Below are 23,143 nucleotides of genomic sequence, written 5' to 3' on the forward strand. Positions count from 1 at the left end.
ATGAAAGGAAAAACAAAGTATATCAAATTAAATAAAACAAACTTTTAAAAAATAAACCAATAAAATAACTTTGCTTTATGTGCTTTTTTATCTGTTACTTACCTATAGCAGGTATTCTCCCAGGACAGCAGGTTGTGAAGAACTAAGAATGGTACTGGGCAGACTTGCACGGTCTGTGTCCTGTATACTGCAATTTGGTTAGGATGGGCTAGAGAGGGATGATGCAAACTCCAGTAATTTGGAACATAAAAACATGATGGCAGATAAAGGCCAAAGGGCCCATCCAGTCTGCCCATTCACAGTCTCCTCTCCTCCCTAAGACAGTGTTGGGCAAACTTTTATGGTCTGTGTCCCTTAAATATCAAGATACTGTAGAAAGGCTGAAGCGTGCTTCAGTGGCAACTCCAGTGGTTAGAATAATAATAATAACAGTTTATATACCGCAGGACCGTGAAGTTCTATGCGGTTTACAATGATTAAAAATGTTACAGATTGAGTAGTACTAACAGAGTTGAAGTTTAGCAATCAAGTTGTGGGGAAGGATTGTGCAGTGCAGCTGCCTACGTACTTTAGAAACAGATATGTTTTTTAGGTGTTTCCTGAATTCCTCATAGGTATTTGCAAGCATGAGTAATTGTTTCAGATCTTTACTCCATAATGCTGCCTGATATGAGAAGAGTTGTTGATGATGTCTTTTAAATTTACATCCTCTAACCGGTGGGGAAACGAAATTCACGATTGAGCTACTCATATATTGATTGGTTGAAAAAGAGAAAAAGTTAGATGTATATCTGGGAGCTAGGCCGAAAAGTACCTTAAAGCAGAAACAACCGAACTTAAACTTCACATGAGCCTCCATCGGCAACCAGTGCAGGAGTCGGTAGGAAGGAGTTACGTGATCAAACTTCTTCAGCCCAAAAATCAGTACTGGGTAGACTTCTACTGGGTGGACTAAGAATAGTACTGGGTGAACTTCTATGGTCTCTGTCCCAGAAATGTCAGAGAGACAATTTAATTCCGACAATTTAATCAAGAATTAATAATCCATGGGAAGTGAAGCTAATGCCAGATGGACTTCTATAGTCTGTGTCCCGTATATGATAAAACATATCAGGATGGGCTAAAGTTAGCTTTGATGGCAACTCCAGCAGTAGGTAAGTGAAGCCAAAGCAGTAAGGATTTCTACGGTCTGTCTCATATATGACAACACAGACCAGGCTGGAGTTAACTTTGATCGCATCTCAGTAGCTGGGAAAACAGGGTCAGTGCAGGACCGACTTTTATACAGTCTGAGCCCTGAAAATGACAAGGATGAATCAGCAGCCAGTGTGTATTTTCTGGGAGTGTGTGGTACAGGGGTTAGAACTACAGCCTCAGCACCCTGAGGCTGTGAGTTCAAATCCCTCGCTGCTCCTTGTGACCCTGGGCAAGTCACTTAATCCCCTCATTGCCCCAGATACACTAGATAGAGTTTGAGCCCACTGGGACAGATAGGGAAATATGATAAAGTACCTGAATGTAAACCACTTAGGATATAAGTGGTATATAAATAATAAAATTAAATAAATAAATAAATAAATAAATAAATAAATACTACATTTGTAACATCTGAGTACAGGTCTTGCATATCTTCGGAGGAGAGAAAGGCATCTTATAGGGAAACTTAGCATGTAAAATGTAATAATTTACTAGATTATTGGTTCAACATTGCCTTGATAATGTGACTGTTGGGCAGACTTATTGAACTAGGCCAGTTACTGGGCAGACTTGTACGGTCTGTGTCTGTGTATGGCCGTTTGGTGGAGGATGGGCAGGGGAGGGCTTCAATGGCTGGGAGGGTGTAGATGGGCTGGAGCAAGTCTTAACAGAGATTTCGGCAGGTGGAACCCAAGCATAGTACCGGGTAAAGCTTTGGATTCTTGCCCAGAAATAGCTAAGAAGAAAAAAAAAAAAAAAAAAAAATTTAAATTGAATCAGGTTGGGCAGACTGGATGGACCATTCGGGTCTTTTTCTGCCGTCATCTACTATGTTACTATGTTACTATGTATGACCACGTAGGTCTTTATCTGATGTTATTTACTATGTTATTATTTTAAATATTCTCACATCATTTGAAGGAGCCTTGCAAGGATCTAGTTAGCAATCATTTATGCAGAAACTTCTAGCAGTGCTTTACTGTGTATGAGCGGGTGCCTTCTCACCCGAAGTAGAAGGGTGGAGATTTATTGTACCAGTACCTGCTTGTGTGGAGAGCTAAAGAATGAATGAAAGATGAATGTTAATTTGGTTTCATTGCTTAAAATAGAACATGTGCAAAAATAGCACAAGTTAAGATAAAATACCGTATTTTCACGCATATAACGCGCGCGTTATACGCGTTTTTACCTACCGCGCATACCCCTCACGCGTTATACGCGTGAGCGCGGTATAGAAAATTTTTTTTACATAGTTCCCACCCCGCCCGACGCCCGATTCACCCCCCCCCAGCAGGACCGCTCGCACCCCCACCCCGAACAACCGCTCGCACGCGCTCCCACCCGCACCCGCATCCATGATCGGAGCAAGAGGGAGCCCAAGCCCTCTTGCCCGGCCGACTCCCCAACTCCCCAACAATATCGGGCCAGGAGGGAGCCCAAACCCTCCTGGCCACGGCGACCCCCACCCCGCACTACATTACGGGCAGGAGGGATCCCAGGCCCTCCTGCCCTCGACGCAAACCCCCCTCCCTCCAACGACCGCCCCCCCCAAGAACCTCCAACCGCCCCCCCAGCCGACCCGCGACCCCCCTGGCCGACCCCCACGACACCCCCACCCCCCTTCCCCGTACCTTTGGTAGTTGGCCGGACAGACGGGAGCCAAACCCGCCTGTCCGGCAGGCAGCCAACGACGGAATGAGGCCGGATTGGCCCATTCGTCCCAAAGCTCCGCCTACTGGTGGGGCCTAAGGCGCGTGGGCCAATCAGAATAGGCCCTGGAGCCTTAGGTCCCACCTGGGGGCGCGGCCTGAGGCACATGGGCCCAACCCGACCATGTGCCTCAGGCCGCGCCCCCAGGTGGGACCTAAGGCTCCAGGGCCTATTCTGATTGGCCCACGCGCCTTAGGCCCCACCAGTAGGCGGAGCTTTGGGACGGATGGGCCAATCCGGCCTCATTCCGTCGTTGGCTGCCTGCCGGACAGGCGGGTTTGGCTCCCGTCTGTCCCAACTACACAAAGGTACGGGGAAGGCGGGTGGGGGTGTCGTGGGGGTCGGCCAGGGGGGTCGCGGGTCGGCTGGGGGGGCGGTCGGAGGTTCTTGGAGGGGGCGGTCGTTGGAGGGAGGGGGGTTTGCGTCGAGGGCAGGAGGGCCTGGGATCCCTCCTGCCCGTAATGTAGTGCGGGGTGGGGGTATGGGGTCGCCGTGGCCAGGAGGGTTTGGGCTCCCTTCTGGCCCGATATTGTCAGGACAGCGCACGGAGAGGCGGGGCAGTGCACGGAAAGTCAGGGAGGGTGAACAGAGAGTCGGGACAGCGCACGGAGAGTCGGGGCAGTGCACGGAAAGTCAGGGAGGGTGAACGGAGAGTCGGGACAGCGCACGGAGAGGCGGGGCAGTGCACGGAAAGTCAGGGAGGGTGAACGGAGAGTCGGGACAGCGCACGGAGAGTCGGGGAGGGCGAAAGGAGAGTCGGGGTGGCCAGAGGAGAGTCGGGGCGGGCGAAAGGACAGTCGGGCAGCATGCGCGGTATACCCGTGAGCGCGGTATACAAAAGTTTTTGTACATAAAATCGTGGTTTCTGCGCGCTATACCCGTGTGCGCGTTTTACACAGGTGCGCGTTATCTGCGTGAAAATACGGTAACCCATCTTAATGGTAGCCCATGTTGATATCTACACACCTAAGTGTATATATTTTGGAAAAAAATGAGAGGGGAGAAATGAGAGACATTTAAATATTGCCATGCTATAAATGCACAGAAGGCTGACCTCTTTTCTTTGAAAGGAAGCTCTGAAACAAAAAATCCTAGAGGAGTAATCTAAGGAATTATTTCTTTTTGGAAAACGCGGTGGAAGTATAGACTAGCTTCCTAGCAGAGGTTGTAGTGAGGATAATATCTGAATTTAAGAAATTAAGGGACATATAGGGCCTGATTATCTATAGGACACCGATCTCGGCAGACATCTAAGAGGTGGCCACTGATCACATGTCAATCACACATCGGCATCCTAAAGAGAATCACATCTATATTCACTGACAGACGCCTCAAATGTAGGTCAGCATATTAGAGGCTTACATTTAAGGTGTCTGTCTCACACCTACGGAGATGCGCAGGGATGCTTACCGACACCCAAGGCCACTTCCACACCATGCCTTGGGTATACATAAGAGTCTCTATGTACCTCTGTAGAAGTGAACTTACAATGTAGGCGTGTGTCCGATTGGCTGTGAGATGGCAGCAGGACACCTACCACTGCCTACCATCAGAACACGGGTTTAAAGAATCAGGTCCATACTGTGTAAAATCTCTCGGGGAGAACAAGAGACTATAAAGTTTAATAGTTTGATGTTGTAACCGGCAGACTCAGGGCAAGGTGTCTTTGGCCACCGGTACAAGAAAAACCTCTTGTGAGCTGCTGCGGGCAGCTCAAGGAAAAATAATAAAGCGTTTAGTTAAGGACACCACCGCACCAGGTAAGTTCTTTTTCAAAATAAATTTGAGCTTTATTCCTCAAAGTAAAAATAAACATAAAGCTTTGTCAGGATGTTTCTGCTTATAACTGAGACTCAATGTCCATATGGCAAAAACTAAATAAGTTGCTAAAGTCCACATTAATTCATAGTCCATCAGCATGTATCCCAAGAGAAAAGAAAAAAACTCAAAAACTCAAAACACACAAGCTTCAGAGCTGTATCAATTCAATACAAGTCAGTGCAATTACACTGGCTTCTTCAGCAGCAAAGTGCTGGCCAGACAGTGTGCTCCGTGTGGTGTTAATCTGCCATAAAATTGGCCCTCTATCCCACCACTATGAACACGGGGCTAACCCCACTGTCTGGGACTGAACAGTTCACTTTCCCCACCAGGGAAAGAACCATAAACTTCCAAAAAGAAAATAAGTTCCAAAAATACAGTCCAAAAGAAAACTTCTTTAACTTTTCAGCTGGTTTAAAGATATCCAGCACAGGCAAGTAATTAGAAAAAACAAACTTTCAAAATCATTATAATAAAGTCAGTCACTTGCCTCTCACACATCATATCTCCATGGGCTGGGCTTCACTAGGCAATTCAGTAATTGTCTCAGCATTGGCTTCCAGCTCCATATCCTGTGGCTCCTCCAACAGACCAAGAGGCATGTCCTCACCAGCCTCTATTAACTCCATAGACTCTGGAGTTTGGCTGACATTCAGAGCTCTCAGCCCTGAGCGCTGTGACCTGTCCTCTCCCAGTTCCTGCTGCTTCTGATTCTCAAGGAACTGGGTTCTCAGATTGAGTCTGAAGCCCCGCCCCAAACCCTCAGGAGGAAGTGATTTTCTGTTAATCACTCTAGGCTTCCGTGGGGGATGGGAATCCTGCAGTTCTGCTCTCCCACTCCCTCTACAGGACACAGAAGGAAATTCATTCAATGACTGACATTGTGCTTTAAAAGAGGGTAATTGCGTGGAGTCTGAACTTGACTTGAGCACTGCTCTAGGGACATTCCTAGCAGGTATAGTCTGCATACCACAATGTGCAGACTGCATAGGTTGTATAGTTTTTACTTGAAATAATTATCTCTTTTTCCGCAATTCTTACTTACCAGTTCTGAGTGTAATCTAAGCATATTTTGGATGGAATAGTAGATGGTGACACAGGAAGTTCCACGTTACATTTTCTGTGTGGAATTTTTATTCCTCTGTTCATATCCACATGCACTGCTTTGCTCAGAATACCTGTAATTTAAAAAATAAAAAAGAATATAAGATTTAATGGATAAGATTTAATATAAGATTTAATGGAGCAATGGATGACTGAATTCAGACTAAAGCTTAATTCAGAAAAAACAAAATTTTTTGTAGCTTTGTCACACCCGCTTGACACTAAAACATCACTGTGCATCAATAAATTTAATTATCCTATTCAATCTACTATGAAGGTATTGGGTGTAACATTGGACCAGAGCCTAACCATGAAAGACCAGGTGGACTCCTTGGTTAGAAAGGGTTTTTTCACTCGCTGGAAGCTTCGGTCCATTAGAGCATATTTTGATGTTTCATCATTTAGAATTCTGGTATAATCCCTTATACTGAGTCAACTTCATTACTGTAATATCGCCTATTTGGCAATTTCCCTGAAGAATATGCAGCGATTACAACTAGTGCAAAATGCGGCGGTCAATCTAATTTTTGGGTTGAAGAAGTTCAATCATGTAACACCTTTTACCGACTTTTGCATTGGCTGCTGATGGAGGCACGTGTGAAGTTTAGTTTGGATGTCTTTGCTTTAAGGTACTATTTGGTTTAGCCCCTAAATATAACTGACCTTTTCTCTTTCTCAACCAACAGACATAAGAGAAACGCACACTTGAACTTTGTTTCTCCACCGGTTAGAGGATGTAAATTTAAAAGACATCATCAACATCTTTTCTCACATCAGGCAGCATTATGGGGGTAAAGATCTGGAACAATTGCTTATGCCTACTACTTATGGGGAATTTAGGAAACACCTAAAAGTATATCTGTTCCTGAAGTATTTAGGGAACTGACCTGTACAATCTTATTCCACAATAACTGATCTCTAGAGCTGTTAATCACTAGCTCTTAACTTTGTTAATTCTACTCAATTTGTAGTATAGTATCTTTTAATCATTGTAAACCACATAGAACTTCACGGTCCTGCGGTATATAAACTGTTATTATTATTATTCAATTTAACAAGAGTTTATGCTTGTATGTAGGGTACAATACAGTAAAGTATATGGTTTTACTATACAATAATAGTTAATGGGAAAATATGTTGGAAGTCCACTAACAAATTGCCTCAGTGCAATGTCAAAAAGATGCCTATTTGGTTTAAAAAAATGTTCTCACAATATAATCTCTTGTAGCACACAAATTCTCTCACACATGTACTCTATGCCTGTACATGTTATAAAATATGTTCATATACAGTATCAGCTTCACCCAAACTACACTCTCAGGAAAACATACCACAGATTACATAAAAATAGAAATGCTCTTGTCTGCATATGTACTTGTGCATGTGTATACCCTGCACAATTTTATAATTTTTTACTTGCATAAAATGCTTCATAAAACTACCCTCATATATACTATTATTTCCTGTTTTAGAATGCAAGGCCATTTATGGGTATTTTTATTGTTCTTTTAGTATATTGGCCTCAAGTTTAAAATACCAGATATTGACAGAAAATAAATAAATGACAGGGCAGGGTGATCAAAACCCCAAAGTAAGTATAAGCCCTCAGGTAAGTGAGTCCAGTGGCGTACCTAGGGGGGGGCGGGGGGGGCGGGCCGCCCCGGGTACCAGCCCTAAGGGGGTGTTCCCGGCCTTGCCGTTCAGTCCCCCGCCACCCCCGAAGGACCGCTCGCCCCCCTGGCCTCCCCGCACCACCTATGAACAGCCGCAGCAGGATCGCGAAGTCAGCGTCAGCATCCCTGCGCTGCTTCCTGCGCCACGGTCCCGCCCCTCCTCTGACGTCAGAGGAGGGGCGGGATCGCGTCGTAGGAAGCAGCGCAGGGATGCTGACGCTGACTTCGCGATCCTGCTGCGGCTGTTCATAGGTGGTGCGGGGAGGCCAGGGGGGCGAGCGGTCCTTCGGGGGTGGCGGGGGACTGAACGGCAAGGCCGGGAACACCCCCTTAGGGCTGGTACCCGACGCTGACTTCGCGATCCTGCTGCGGCTGTTCATAGGTGGTGCGGGGAGGCCAGGGGGGCGAGCGGTCCTTCGGGGTGGGTCGGGGCATCAGGCCTTCAGGGTGGGGCGGGCGGGCAGGCAAGCAGGCTTTCAAGGGGGAGGGGGTGACAGGCAGGCAGGCAGGCCTTCAAGGGGGGACAGGCCTTCGGGGGGGGGGTGCAGACATTCAAGGGGTGCAGGCCTTCAAGGGGGGCAGGCAGGCCTTCAGGGGGGTGCAGACCTTCGGGGGGGGGTGTAGGCCTTTGGGGGGGTGCAGACCTTCAAGGGGGTGCAGGCCTTCAAGGGGGGAAAGGCAGGCAGGCCTTCAAGGGGGGGACAGGCCTACAAGGGGGGGGGACAGGCCTACAAGGGGGGGGACAGGCCTACAAGGGGGGGGACAGGCCTTCAAGGGGGGGTGCAGGCCTTCAAGGGGGGGTGCAGGCCTTCAAGGGGGGAAAGGCAGGCAGGCCTTCAAGGGGGGGACAGGCCTACAAGGGGGGGGGACAGGCCTACAAGGGGGGGGGACAGGCCTACAAGGGGGGGACAGGCCTTCAAGGGGGGGTGCAGGCCTTCAAGGGGGGGTGCAGGCCTTCAAGGGGGGTGCAGGCCTTCAAGGGGGGAAAGGCAGGCAGGCCTTCAAGGGGGGGGACAGGCCTACAAGGGGGGGGACAGGCCTACAAGGGGGGGGACAGGCCTTCAAGGGGGGGTGCAGGCCTTCAAGGGGGGGTGCAGGCCTTCAAGGGGGGTGCAGGCCTTCAAGGGGGAGACAGGCCTTCAAGGGGGGGAAAGGCAGGCAGGCAGGCCTTAAAGGGGGGACAGGCCTACAAGGGGGTGGGACAGGCCTTCAAGGGGGGGACAGGCCTTCGGGGGGGTGCAGACCTTCAAGGGAGTGCAGGCCTTCGGGGGGGGGGTGCAGTCCTTCAGGGGTGGGGTTTAGGCCTTCAGAGGGGGACAGACCTTCGGGTGGGAGGTAAAGTCCTTCGGGGGGTGCAGGTCTTCAGGGGTGGGGTGTAGCCCTTCGGAGGGGGGACAGACCTTCGGGGGAGGGGGGTCCTGGTGTAAAAGTACACAGAGGGAGAGAGGGAAGGGGGGGTTCAAAGATACATGCATATGCCAGACTTTGGGGGTTAGAAATAATGGGTCTAAAAACAGAGGAGTGGGAGAGAGATGGTGCATAATGGGATTTAGGGAGGGAAGGAACAGAAAGGGAGAGAACTTGGAAACAGGGGATGGTGTGGAGGGGGGATAGAGATACTGGATAGGAGGATAGTTGGGAACAGAAAGGGAGAGATGGTGGATCCTGGGGTGGTGGGGAGTTGAGAAAAGGTGAATCTGTGGATGGAGACAAAAAAAAGGAAAGATGCCAGATCTCCGGGAGAGGGAAGGGAAACGGAAGGGGAGAACAGAGATGGCAGACGGATGGTTAGCACGGAGAAAGGAGACCCTGGCAAGCAAGACAACAAGAGCCTGGGACCAACAAGATTTGAATATTGATCAGAGAACAAAAGGTAGAAAAAATAATTTTATTTTCTGTTTTGTGGTTACAATATGTTAGATTTGAAAAGTGTACATGAGACAGCTTGAAATGGGAACTTTTCTATTTTTGTGAATGGCAAGGCTGAGTTCAGTTAAAATATATGCTTTATAAGAAAATATAATAATGTGTTTTATAAAGTTTATAAGCATTGCTGGCATACTCGGTGAGGTGTTCCTAGTGTTGGTGGTGGTGGTAGCATGTCAGTGTGTTGAGAGGAAGAGGTAGTCTGGGAAATTCTGCTGAGCAAACTCTGGGCCCATTTCCACCCCCAGTTAGTCCACTCCACTCAACTGGTTCACACACTGAGTGGGTCTTTGGGTGTTATTTCTGGGTAGTTGTTTTAGAATCTCTTCCAGTGGTTTGTCAGTATCTCCTTCTGGTCCAAGGAAGGAAACTTTGTCAACCTTAGCATTGACCTTCAGAATATGTTTGTAACAGCGCTGCTTGTGTGGCATTAGGCTATGTAGTGATCGAAAGAAAAAAACAGACCTTTGCACATTTTTGCACTATATGGTGGGTGTATGAGGAGATTCATTTCCTGCACAGTTAAGTCCATTTTTTCTACTGAATAATAGTATAGGTACAATGAAAGTAAATAGCAAAAATGTTTGAGTAGATAATTAAGGAAATCTTTTTCATATTGCTTGCTTATGGACTGGGAAAAAAGACTGTTCAAGCAAATGTCTCCAGAACTGCTTTAATGGAAAAATGTGATTTTTTTTTTTTTAAGTACTTTGTGAAATTTATTGTTGTTGTGAAATTTATTGTTATACTTTGTTTAAACTTAAAAAGCGGTGTCATTAACAGTGAATCTAATCGAAAAATCGATTCAACAGGGTGAATCGGATCGAATGAAATATTTTTCTCTGAATCGGGCAGCACTATTGGCTACCATGAGAATGGGCTACTGGGCATGATGGACCATTGGTGTGACCCAGTTAGGCTATTCTTATGTTATGTTCTCATCTGTAGGGGCCTTTGTTTTCACTTCTTATTTTAATGTATTTTTTTCCTGGGAACTTATCAGTGTTTTTTTATAATGGGAACAAAAATGGAAGAGAATTAATGTGTGTGGAATGGGGGGGGGTAACTAATTTCTTCAGCTAAATAATTCAATCCACTTCAAACAGACATAGGAGAACTCACGCACCATTCACACACCCTCCAACCAAAAACGTCAAAAGAAAAAAACTGTTCGACAACCTCCTAGCCATTCGAGCTGCAACACTTGACCCCCAACTCTACAACCTATTGACCTCGACCACAAACTACAAAACCTTAAAAAAACGAAATAAAAACCCTTCTATTAAAAAAACACATAAAACCAAACTAACATAATCAGAACTGTCCCAAGCATCACCTGCAACTACTCCATATGTACTTCTGATGTCATGACAATTCAGACATAATTTATGTTATGTTATGTTTGGAATAATGGTTACATAAATGAGGTTCAATAAAAGAAAATTTTCTGTGGGAGCATTTGTTGGAACTTCTGTTATCCTGATTTCTTCTATCTGTGGGCTTTCTTTAGCTAACCTACTTATCTGGGGCTTTCCACTTCTGCAGCTGCCCTTTTCACGGTCCACTTTGCGCTTGCACTCTCTGGGGAGGGGGGGTTGGGTCTGGGCTTGGTGGGGTAGGTGTGTCTGGTAGTTTTGTCTGGGTGGTGGCTGGGTGTTTCTTGGGTGCTTGTTGTGCGGATTGGTGTGTCTGGTGAGCGGTCTGGGTGTTGTTGCTTGTGGGGGTTTTTTTCATTATAAAATATGGCTGAGGGTCTAGTCCGGCTTATTATTCTTGTGGGTTCTGGGGTGGGATTTGTTTGCTTGCCCCAAGTTTTGGCCTTTTGTTGTGTATTGCTATGCCTCTCATTGGCAATTTTCTCTTGGGAGAGGCTTGTTCATGCTTGTTGTTGCTGTTACTCTCATTCTGTGTTCTTTTTGATAATGTATAAGTTTCTGTACAGACCATGGTTGCTTGTCTGGACCTTTTGCCATTCTCAATAAAAATACTTTGGAAAAAAAAAAAAAAAAAAAAAAAAGAAAATTTTCACTGCCTGTTTCTATTCTGACCATTTATTCCATTTCATGGTTATTGCAAAAAAAAAAAAAAAAAAAATTTTACATGAGGGGGGGGGGGGGGGGTGTCAAAAAATGATGGGCCCCGGGTGCCACATACCCTAGGTACGCCACTGAGTGAGTCACTCAATACCTTTACACAAATGAGAGAAAAGGGACAGCTAATGCTCGAAATATGGGAAACAAGGTTCTTGATCTAGAGCAGCAGTCTCAAGCTCAAACCCTTTGCAGGACCACATTTTGGATTTGTAGGTACTTGGAGGGTCACAGAAAAAAACAGTTCATGTCTTATTAAACAAATGACAACTTTGCATGAGGTAAAATTTGTTATAGTTTATAAATCTTTCCTTAATTGCTTCTGATAATTTCAGCTATACATAGCTATACATAGCTGAAAGCAGTGCAACATGCAGAAGAAAGTGAAAAACTATCAACTGCAAGAGACAAGATTTTAGACTAACTATTTTGAGGCCCTCAGTATTATAAAGAACAATTCTTTATGGAAAATTTCTGCCTTAAGGCCCTGATTCTGCAAAGTGCTCCCAATTGTAGGCAGCTGTAGGCATCCTACAGCTGTCTTAATCAGCCAATCGGGAGGCACTTTTTCTAAAAAAAAAAAATGCTCCCCAGGCAGGCCGCCTATATTGAAGGCACCTCCAGGGAGCCTAGAGAGGCCCGCAAGCCCGCCTAAACTCGCCTAAGGCTAGGCGATAGCCTTAAGCGAACCTAGGTGGCCCTACGTGTCTCCCTACCAGAACGGGAGACACTTACAATGTAGGCTAGCAAAATGCTGGCCTACATGGTAAGTAGACGTGGCCGCTGTATCTAATCGCGTCAAGGATCTCCCTGCTGTGATTATTATAGAGGCCGTGGCTACGGCCGCAAGTCTCCCCTCCCCCCCAGCGATCGCGGCAGGAGGGTACCCAACCCCTCCTGCCAACCACCCCAACGGCCCTCCCGACAATCACGGCAGGAGGGTACCCAACCCCCTCCTGCCATCCCCCCAATGGCCCTCCTGACAATCGCGGCAGGAGGGTACCCGACCCCTCCTGCCGGCCCCCCCAACAGCCCTCTCCTAAGATCGCCCGCAGGAGGGTGCCCAACCCCTCCTGCTGCCTCCCCAATGGCCCCCCTAAGATTCCCGGCAGGAGGGTGCCCAACTCCTCCTGCCAGACCCCCCCAACGAACCCCTCTACCCCGGAACCCCCCACTTAGTCTTACTTTCAAGTTGGACCGGACGGCTCCTCGCACGTCCAGCCAGCAGGCCCGCCTCCATACAAATAAGGCGGGCCGGCCCCTCCCCTTCCCATCCCACAGGATCCTAGGGCCTGATTGGTCCAGGTGCCTAAGGCCCTAGGATCCTATGGGGGAGGGAGGCAGGCTTGCTGGCCGGACATGCAGGAGCCATCTGGTCCAACTTGAAAGTAAGACCAAGGGGGAGTTCATGGGGGGGGGCCGGCAGAAGGGGTTGGGCACCCTCCTGCTGGCGATCTTCAGGGGGGGCCGTTGAGTTGGGCATGTTAAACCCGATTCTGTAACCAGCGTCTGCAACATGGATGTCGTTTACAGAATCAGGTTAACTTTGGGCGGGTGTAGGCCCGATTCTGTATAGGACGCCCAGGACCGGCGTCCTATACAGAATCCGGGCCTGAGTGTCCAGCAGTCGTGTCCGCAACCACCTTCAGCTCTCACCTCCTCCAGCATATGCACAAGCTGCACTGCCTCCAATAATTACCTTATATTCTGGAACGTTGCCCACTTCACTGCTGTAACCTCACGCAAGCACTTTCCTGCGTCTGTACGCGATTGTCCTCTCCACCTCACAATCGCATACAGACGCAGGAAAGCACTTGCTTGAGGTTACAGTGACTGCCGGACGTGATCACCGGACACTTAAGGCACAAGTTTTCCATAAAGAATCATTTTTTAGAATACCGAGGGCCTCAAAATAGTATCTGGCGAGCCACATGCGGCTCATAGGCCACAAGTTTGAGACCACTGATTAGAGGCTGAGATTCAGTGGTGATCACAGAGACATAGTTCATGGAGATCCATGACTGGGATATAGTTATACCGGGTTATAATCTGTTCAGGAAAGAGAGTAGAAAGAAAAGGTGGGGGAGTGGCATACAATTGCAGGATCTACAGAGTAAAGAAGGGGGCTGTTGGTCAATTTTAAAAGAGGAAATAGAAAATATATTTATACTGGGGTGATACAAAGACCTCCTATAAAGATGGAAAAAAATGGACAGTGATTTAATTGAAGGCATTCAAAATATAGCTGTATAGAATAAATACGTATAACAGTATATTGATGTTCTGCTATTTCCAATTTTTGATTATTTTGTGGCATTTTGTTTTATTCTTTTGGTGACTGTCTTCATAAAATGTGCATTGATCAAGGGCATTTTGCATATTTTTTAATTTGTTGTGTTGAAATAATTGTATACATGAAAATTTATTCTGAACAAGTAACACACTCACTGTTTCCTTCTTTCTTCATAGATATCTGGTTTACAACATAAAGGTTAAGGAGGTCTAAGCTAACAGAATTATTTTTAGAGGGTGATATTGATCCTTCCAGCATCTCCATCTTTGATTTAAGCTTTTTCTTTTCAAAAAATTCCTGAAATTTAAGAAAAATTAGAAAGAAAATGTTCAGTATAGTTGAAAAACTCATTAGAGAACTCATACATAAAGCAAGTTTTAGTAACCTTGCTTTATTTTTTTGTGCTAGTGCAGGATTAAGACATAGACAAACAAGGCAGTGTCCAATATGTCTTAGTACTGTCTTGCAGAGAACAGCAGGTGGTATCCTCTGGCACCCATGTCATCAGTATTAGTACCTTTTCAGAGTTATTAGGATGATATCCAAAAGGGTGCCTCATGGAATTTGAGAGTATTTTAAACTCCCAAATTAATGAGACAGAATTAGATGTACAGGCTAGCGTACTGATGTTAAAAATATATTTATATAATGCTAAGGGGCTCAAAACACTTGTTTCACTACTTGGAAAGAATATTAATTCTGCACATACCGTACATCTTTACAAACCCAGCTCCTTAGCTTTCATCTGCATCCCTGACTGACCCTTACGGCGGTCCACCGGATCAAAAACCCACCATACTTCAATGACGCGCAAACCTATAAAACTATTTTACCTTATGTTAGGCTATGTCCATACGGAAAATGATGTTATTTAAACATGTCTCTTCGGGAAATGCTGCAATTTTAAAACACCCTATGTCCACTAAGGTGTGCTAGTGTTTTTAGCGCACGCTAAAGATTAGCGCACGCTAACCATGCGCTAAATGAAAAATATTAAGCTCTATGGAGGCGTTAGCATTTAGCGCATGCAGTATTGTAAAGGGTATTAGTAAAAGGAACCCTAAGTCTATATTTCCAAATCTGTATGTTATAACTATACTGTAAAAGCTGAAATTTATACCTCTATGTACATCAAGTTTGGTTTTCCCACAAAAGTTTGTCCTGCTTATACTGTAAATGTACTCTTGTAACCCGTTCTGGGCTCCTTTGGGAAGATGGGCTAAATAATATATAAATAAATAAATCTAGAAAGTTATGGTATAAGTATAGGAGTCAACTTCTGAAAATGATTGGGGGTGCTGAACTCAAAACGCACAACAAATTTTCCCTCACCCAGCAAAGAAAAACAAAACACATCTGGCAGGGCAGTTAATGTGGACATATCAAAAGCTAGGGGCCTGCCACTCTCTCCTCCCCCTCACAGCTTGTCAGCACCCTTCTCTCTCTCTCTCTAGGTCATCTACAGCTCTTTTCTCAAAACCAGTCTCCCAGCCCATCATCTACACCACACATTTTTTCTTCAATTTTTTTTTTTACTTTTCCCTGGGGTTTTTTTTCTTCTTTGCTCCTCCTTGTCCTCTTTCACTCCCTCCCTACTTTCTCTGCACTTTTTATTTTTTTTTCTCTTTTTGCACAGACATAATTTGATGCTTTATATTTGGGAGTAGGGAGTTTAATAGTTCTCTTCCTGCTCTACTCTCTAAATCTTTTTTTAGTCTGTTCTGCTTCTCATTTCCCCTTGACTGTACACCTCCAGCAAGCTCCAATGCACTTTTCCCTAACCAGTTGCTATTTGATGCAGGTTTAGCTCACCCATTCCTTCACTGCTTCCCACTTTTCCTCTACAGGTGAGAGAGACTTCCTTTCTCTGGTAAATTTAACTCATTTTCAATTTGTATTGGCCACAGACATGGATCATTTCCCTGCTCTGCTCTCTCTGGCTCCAAGCGTATTCCTGTTTTCTATGATTGCTTCTCTATCCCCCCTTGCACTGAGTACTTCTCCTGGTACTCACAGATTCCAGGCCAATGGCCACCTTCTGCTTGTAGAATCTACATTAGATTCTTTCCAGATGCTCACCCTGAGCTCTAGAAGCCCAGCAAGGTTCACAGTTTGAAACCTCAGAGATTAACGTGTTGAGTGGGAAAACATATTCCAGCAGCCCAGAGCATAGAAGCAAGCACACATACTAAACCACTATGGGCTAGAAGAGACATAGGCAACTCCGGTCCTCGAGGACCGGAATCCAATCGGGTTTTCAGGATTTCCCCAATGAATATGCATTGAAAGCAATGCATGCAAATAGGTCTCATGCATATTCATTGGGGAAATCCTGAAAACCCGATTGGATTCCAGCCCTCGAGGACCGGAGTTGCCCATGGGTGTCTGGGCTAGATGTACAAATCTCTCCAATTGGTTTAGCGACCTTCGGAATTTGCTGACTCGATTATCAAAATGGCTCACTGCTTGGTTTTCCATGCAGTAGTATATTCTCTGATTCCAGCATGCAAATGACCTCATTACTATTAAAATGAGGTCATTAATATTAAAACTAGCCATCCAATTGATGGCCTAACATTGCATACCACTGGAATAAAACACAATGAAGAAGAGGAACAGTTCTGTTCTATGACTTATAAAAGGACAATTAGTAAAAAATACGCAAAACATTGCAGCAATAATAACTAACTTGCTGTGTATAAGCACTAATATAGAAGGAGCCAGAGGCTGAATAATAAATATACATATACAGGACAATCTTGTACTAGGTCATCTGGCTGGTAGAAAAAGAATTTCAAGCTTGGAAGTAAGAAATATCCAAGGCAGTAAAGCAGGCGTAACTGAGGAAAACAGAGGGCGGGCCATATGAACTCCTGAGAAGATTAACAGAAAGAAGATTAACAAAGGTAAGAACCTAATCTTAAATTGTTACGTCTCCTCAAGAGTTCATAAGTTAGATGATGTACCAAAGCAATGGCAACGTCTAAGGTGGGACAGAGGAGCCTGCCTACAATACCAAGGCCCCAAAGGTGGCATCCTCTCAAGCCACTGCATCCATTCTGTAAAACTTCATAAAGGTGTGAAGGGAAAACCAAGTAGCTGCCCTACAAATTTCAGCTGGAGGGACGGACCAAGACTCAGCCCATGAAGCTTTGACATTCCTAGTTGAGTGCACCCTGAGAGAAACCAGCAGTTGCTTTCCACAGGCATTGTATGTTGATGAGATGGCCATGCAAATCCATTTGGAAACAAAGGTCTTGGATGACGGCTTACCACCCCTGGACTGACTAGTGAGTACAAAAAGATGGTCAGAAAGACAAAAAGACATTGGTCCTTTCTAAATAGTGAAGTAAAACTCTTCGCACATCCAGCTTCTTTAATTTCCTGTCCTGCTTATCCGACCCAGTTGGTTGAAAAGCAGGCAGATGAATCTCCTAGGTGATGTGGAAATCGAAAACAACTTTTAGAAGAAAAGAATAGCACAGAGGGTTACACCTGTCTCTATGATCCCAAAAAAGGGCTCTCTACAAGACAAAGCTTGTAATTCCAAAATATGTCTCACTGAGACAATTTCCACCAGGAATACTGTTTTGACCATGAGGTTCAATAAGGAAGAATCCTTCAAGGGCTCATATGGAGCCTCAATGAGACCCTTCAAAACTGTGTTGAGGCTCCATATTGGAAAAGGATGATGCAGTGGGGGTCTTAAATGGAGTGTGCCTCTTAGAAATCTGGTTATGTCCGGATGAACTGTAAGCGAGAATGAACCATTGTGCACCCAGAAACATGAGAGACCTGCCACTTGAACCTTGAAGTTCAGAGTGGCTCCACCTGGTCTCTTTCACACTACTGTTGAAAGGCTTTCCAAGCCTTGGCATAAGCCATCATAGTAGAGGGCTATTAGCTAGTGACTATGTCTGAATAGCTTCTTTGAACTAGGACTTTGCGCTCAAGAGCCATGCTGTAAAACCAAACTCTGGGGATTCTCCATGGGAACTGGTCCCTGACTGAAAAGACCACAATGAAGAGGGAGCTTAAGGCCCCTGTCCCGCTGAAGATGGAAAAGATCTGCATACCACGGATGGCAAGGCCAGTCCAGGTCCACTAAAATCACAAGACCTGGATGAGTCATGATCCTACAGATGACTCGAACCACCATGGACCAAGGTGGGAAGAAGTAAAGGAGATCCTGGCTTGGCCAGGGCTGAACTAACATGTCCATCCCTAAGCTTCCTGGCTCTACACTTCAACTGAAGGAGTATGTGACTTTTGAGTTCTTGGCAAAAGCCATCAAATCCATCACTGGTATATCCCAATGATACACAATGAGCTGGAACGCCTTTTGAGAGAGGGACCATTCCCCTAGGTCTAGGACTTGCTAACTGAGAAAGTCAGCTTGAACATTTTCTACTCCAGCTACATGGGCAGTGGAGAGAGCCTGAAGCTGCACTTTTGCCTACCGGAAGAGCATCTGCGCTTCTAGATACAAGGGAGCACTTCTGGTGCTCCCCTGCCTGTTCACATATGCTACTGCCATTGTGTTATTGGAAAATACTCTTACTGCTCTTCCATCTAGGGAATTTTCTAGAGTCTTTAACACTAGCCAAATGGCTTCATAGTCCTAGACAGTTTATGGACCACCCCTTTTGACGGTGTGTCCACTAGCCCTGGATGGCGTGGTCTCTGCAATGGGCTCCCCAGCCAAAAAGGCTAGCATTGGGCATGAGTCACCTCCAAAATTCAGAGACACGCCCCTTGTCAAGGAGCTCACCTGAAACCACCAAGATAAGCTGTTTCTTGCTGTCCCTGTCTATGGGAGCAACATCTAAAGATAATGCCTCTGAGGGGACCACTGAGATAGAAGTCTCCTGTAGATGTCACATATGCACCCTGGCCCAGGTAACAACCTCTAGGGAGGCTGCCATGGAACCCAACACCTAAAGGTAGTGCTGAGGGGGGGAGGGGGGTCAGAAGTGCTAAGAGATCTAAGATTTGTTTCTGGAGCTTCTGTTTGCATGGCTCATGAAGAAAAACATGACCCTGGGCCGTTTTGAACTAAATTCCTAGATATTCCAAATTCTGAGTTGGTTCCAGATGGCTCTTCTTGAAGTTGATTATCCAGCTCAACTTTTGCAGCAGAGCCACAACTTTCTGTACTGCCTGATCGCACTCCTGCTTGGATAGAGCTCTGAAGAGCCAATCATCCAGATAGGAATGTTCTCGGACCAACCATTTTGCGGAGATGAGCTGCCACCACTACCATGACTTTGGTGAAAGTGCGAGGGGCTATTGCCAATCCAAAGGGAAGGGCTGCAAACTGGAAATGCTCCTGGAGAAGCTGAAATTTCAAATATTTCTTGTGTCCCAGAAAGATGGGTATATGCAGATATATCTTTGTCAAATCCAGAAATGGTAGGAATTCTCCTGGAGCCATCACTGCAGTGACCAAATGGGCTTTTTCCATGTGGAAATGTAGAATCTTCAGAAATGCAATGATGGCCTTGAGATTCAAAATGGGCCTCTAATTCTCTGTGCCTGCCTTTGGCACAATGAAGTATAAGGAGTATTTGCCCAAACCCGAATCGTCAACAGGGACCGGTTCTTTGGTGTGAATGTCTAAGTACTATTGAAGTGTGGCTTGGACCTTGGCCTCTTTTTCCAGTCTCCTGGCTGGAGAAGCTAGAAACAAATCTGGAGGGGGAAGAAAGAACTCAATCTTGTAACCCTCTCATATAATGTCCAGCACCATTGGTGCAAGGAAATCTTTTCTCACTCTCTCGGAAATATCGAAAACAGCCCTCCCAAAGCGTGGAGGTGCAGCTCCAAGCATGGCATCATTAGAACGTTTTGGAGGGAGGGTTGATGTGAGACCCAAAGGTCTGCTGGCATCTGGGATTGCTACAGTGTGGTTGTACCCTTGGAAAGATTTCTGGGGAGAGGAGCATGAGTTATTTTGGTGAAACTGGCGGGAGGGATAAAAATTACTTTGATTTCTCCCCAGGGGGACAGCAAGGACTGCTGTCTGGAAGCGACTTAGGGCAGCAATCTGCTACACTGGCTATGAGCTCATCTAGGCCCTTGCCAAAAAGCAGGTCCTTTGAAGGGCAGCCTGCTTAAAGTTGCTTTAGAAGTGGAGTCACTGTCCCACTGTCTGATCCAGTGCATCTTGTGAGCACAGACCGCATATGCCGAGACTTGACCAAGGACCCTGATGAGGTCATAAAAGGCATCCGTCACGTAATCCATTCCTTCCAGCACTAGCTGGGGGCAGACATCCTCCTCTGCTGAGGGCACCCATTGCAGACTCGTGTCATAGGCCCATGCAGCAAACAATGATGCTGCTGCCTTGATGCCCAAAGAAAGCACTTCAAATTGTTTCTTCAAGAAAATGTTTACATTGCGATCCCACACATCCTTTAGCATCACTCCTCCTTCACTAGGGAGGATTGTGCGCTTAGTGACTTCAGCCACCGCAAAGTCCACAGCTGCTGAAACTCCAGGGCCATGTGATAAAGCCTAGACATAGCTTTTACCACCTTTAAAGAGCAGTGATGTCAAGATGTGCTGGAAAAAAGGAGTTCTGAGTATTGGAGCGACTCATGACTGTACACCAAGAAGTGGAAGGCTGCACTTCTAATTTCAATTCCTTGATCGTGGACTGAAACCGACTTAAGCAGATGGCGTATGGAGGGGTCATCACCCTGATCGAGGGCCACAGAGGCATCCTGCTTGATGGAGTCAAAAATGGAACCGGAGTCATCCAGGACTGAGCCAGTGCCTTGGAATAAAAGAGGCATGGAATCTGTTTTCCAACTCAGCCAGTCTGGTTCTGAATGGTTGCTGGCATTGAGAATTGGAGCACTTGCTCCTGGAAGTGAAAACACTCCCTGAAAACACTGTCTGCACAGCATGGCCTGGGTCTGTTAAAAATGCTCTCCACATGAGATGGACAAATTCCAGGGAGAACTCTTGCATAGGGGCAATAACTGAATCCTGACAAACCTCTGGTGTGGGTTTAGTGGGTTCCACGGATTCCACTCACTGGAGCTTTCGCCATCGCAAGTTTCAGGTGCTGGGAGGGATTTACTCCCCATTTCCTGGACATAGGACTGTTCCCTAGCCCTGGAAGACATGGAAAGAGCTAAACCCGAAGCTCCCACTCCCCTCCTTCCATGCATCATGGAACCTTGAAGTACGACAGGGACGAGAGATATGTAGCCGGCACCCTGATACCCCAAGGGTTCTTATACAGTGTATCCTCAGTTTGCATTAAAGCCTCTGATTAAGATCCAGCAGACTGGCTCCACAGGTCCATCAGGATTATCCTGCAGAGCTGCAGTCTGGCCTCACAGAACTTGCGTCCTTTCCCAGGCAGAGATCCCCTAAATAAGGTGTCTCAGGGCACCAAAGCCACCCCCTAAAAAACCCTGAACTTTCAACAACAAAAAAAGAAAAAGAAAGCAGATCAGATCAGAAACACATCAGAACAGTTTGCTTTCAAAACGAAAAACTGAAGGGGGCACTATACTCCGCTGGCAATGTGGGAGGTGCTGAAAGTTGTGAGTATCACATTTCTGTAAGACCTGGTTTGCGGGTTTGGACTGAATACCTAACATGTGGACTCCTGACAGAATTAGTTAGTTTAGATTATGCGTAATAATAATTTAAAATTATACAAATAAATATGGCAATTTATGTTCTTTTACAGATCACTTATCAATACATTTAAAAAAGAAAATCTAGCACAGATCCTTGATATACAGAACTGTCTACTTTGTTATTGCAAGTTAAATAAAAGCTTGAAACTGATGTACAAACTTTTATTTTTATGCAATACCTCAAATATAGAATATATGACAAAGTACTGTAAAAACAAATAATAGTGACAAATCTAGTTGTGGAAGACAAGGTTTTGTACCACATAGGGTATGATCAATTGAATAAGCAAATCCATAGCACAGAGAGAAATTGAATATGTATAATATCAAAACTGACTACCTTTTGTCTTCTCCTTTCCTGTTTAAGCATAATCCTGGTCCTAAAGAAAAAAAAATGCACTCAATAAAATGATGAAATTTTATCATATCTATTAATTTCCTTTTCTTCAGTCAGGCTGTACCATCCTGAACAAGTGGGTGTTATCCTCTCCTATCAACAGAGAAACTGATCTTTTACAGTGAACTCATAACTATAACCTGCTGATGCTCTTTGGAAAACTCCAGTATGCATCTGCCAAAGCAGCAGATGCCCCCTTTAGTAGAGCACATGCATTCACCATCAACCACAGCAGCCTTTTTTGGAATACTTGTCTCAATGCTACATCCAGAATACTAATTTTTCATTACTATAACTGTTTAATTTCTCTTTTTAATTTTCTTTTTTGTAACCTTACTGGAGAGAAGACAGAGCAGCCCAAGAGCCCCAGTCTCAAGTCCTATAGCCTTTAGGCCCAAAGCTACCCCAAGACTAACCTTAACATCTCCCCACTTTATATCCGAAATGTGGAAACATTGATGATATAGCAATATAATACAAGATAAGATCACTAATTGATAAGTATAAGATATATAATACTACTATATCTCTTGGATGACCCAAACATTTGACTAAAATTCTATTAATAAAATTTAAAACATTAATTATAATCATGGAAACATCATGCTTTAGAGATAAACATAATGACAAAATGGAAGTGAGAGAAAAAAACAAAGAAGAAAACATAGCTGCATATAAGGAAATACAAGAGCAATTCTACTAAATTAATATCTGCAATTATGTAGCAGAAATGACAGTATATCCCTTCTATCAATGCTATCTTCACTATATCCTAGGAAATTTTCAATAAGGGTAAATGAAATTATCAAAGTCCAGTGAGTTCATAATAAGGGTCCCTTCTAAGCAGAGTTCTTAGTCCTTGTTCACACCTAGACATATTTGGGAATACTTGGATGATGGATGGACCTCAAGGAAACAAGTCTTCTCTTTGATCGGGAACTAGTTCAGGTCTGGAAACACAGCTAAGTTGTAGTAAATCACTTCAGGATTCCACATTCAAAACAGTCCTTAACTGGATTTCTTTCCACTTCTTAAGGTCAGTTGAACAGATATTCTTTAGAAACTCCAGCACATCTGTACCTTGCACATATTTTGTAACTACAGTTCTAGCTTATCCTGATGCAATATTATAAATAATAAAGATTAATATTAAAACATATCCCAAACAATATTATGAAATGGATTCTTGTGTGTGTACCAATGGGAATTGCAGCCTTCAATTTAAACTGAATAAGAACTCTTTTGTCTCTGTCAATTCTTGGATGCTAGTAGTC

At 45.1% G+C, this 23,143-nt stretch overlaps 1 protein-coding gene across 1 annotated transcript in view; it reads right to left on the reverse strand.

Annotated features, from left to right (window-relative positions):
• C9H12orf40 (chromosome 9 C12orf40 homolog) overlaps nt 1-23,143 on the reverse strand; it is a 74,085-nt gene that overhangs the window by 41,665 nt on the left and 9,277 nt on the right. Inside the window, exons 2-4 of the mRNA XM_033958872.1 lie at nt 21,813-21,852; nt 13,970-14,111; nt 5,774-5,906 (exon numbers count right to left, since the gene is read on the reverse strand). Of these exons, the coding sequence (XP_033814763.1) occupies nt 5,774-5,906; nt 13,970-14,111; nt 21,813-21,852 (315 nt within the window). The remainder of the gene's footprint in view (nt 1-5,773; nt 5,907-13,969; nt 14,112-21,812; nt 21,853-23,143) is intronic.

Source organism: Geotrypetes seraphini, chromosome 9, assembly GCF_902459505.1.
Source record: "Geotrypetes seraphini chromosome 9, aGeoSer1.1, whole genome shotgun sequence".
NCBI classification, from domain to species: domain Eukaryota; kingdom Metazoa; phylum Chordata; class Amphibia; order Gymnophiona; family Dermophiidae; genus Geotrypetes; species Geotrypetes seraphini.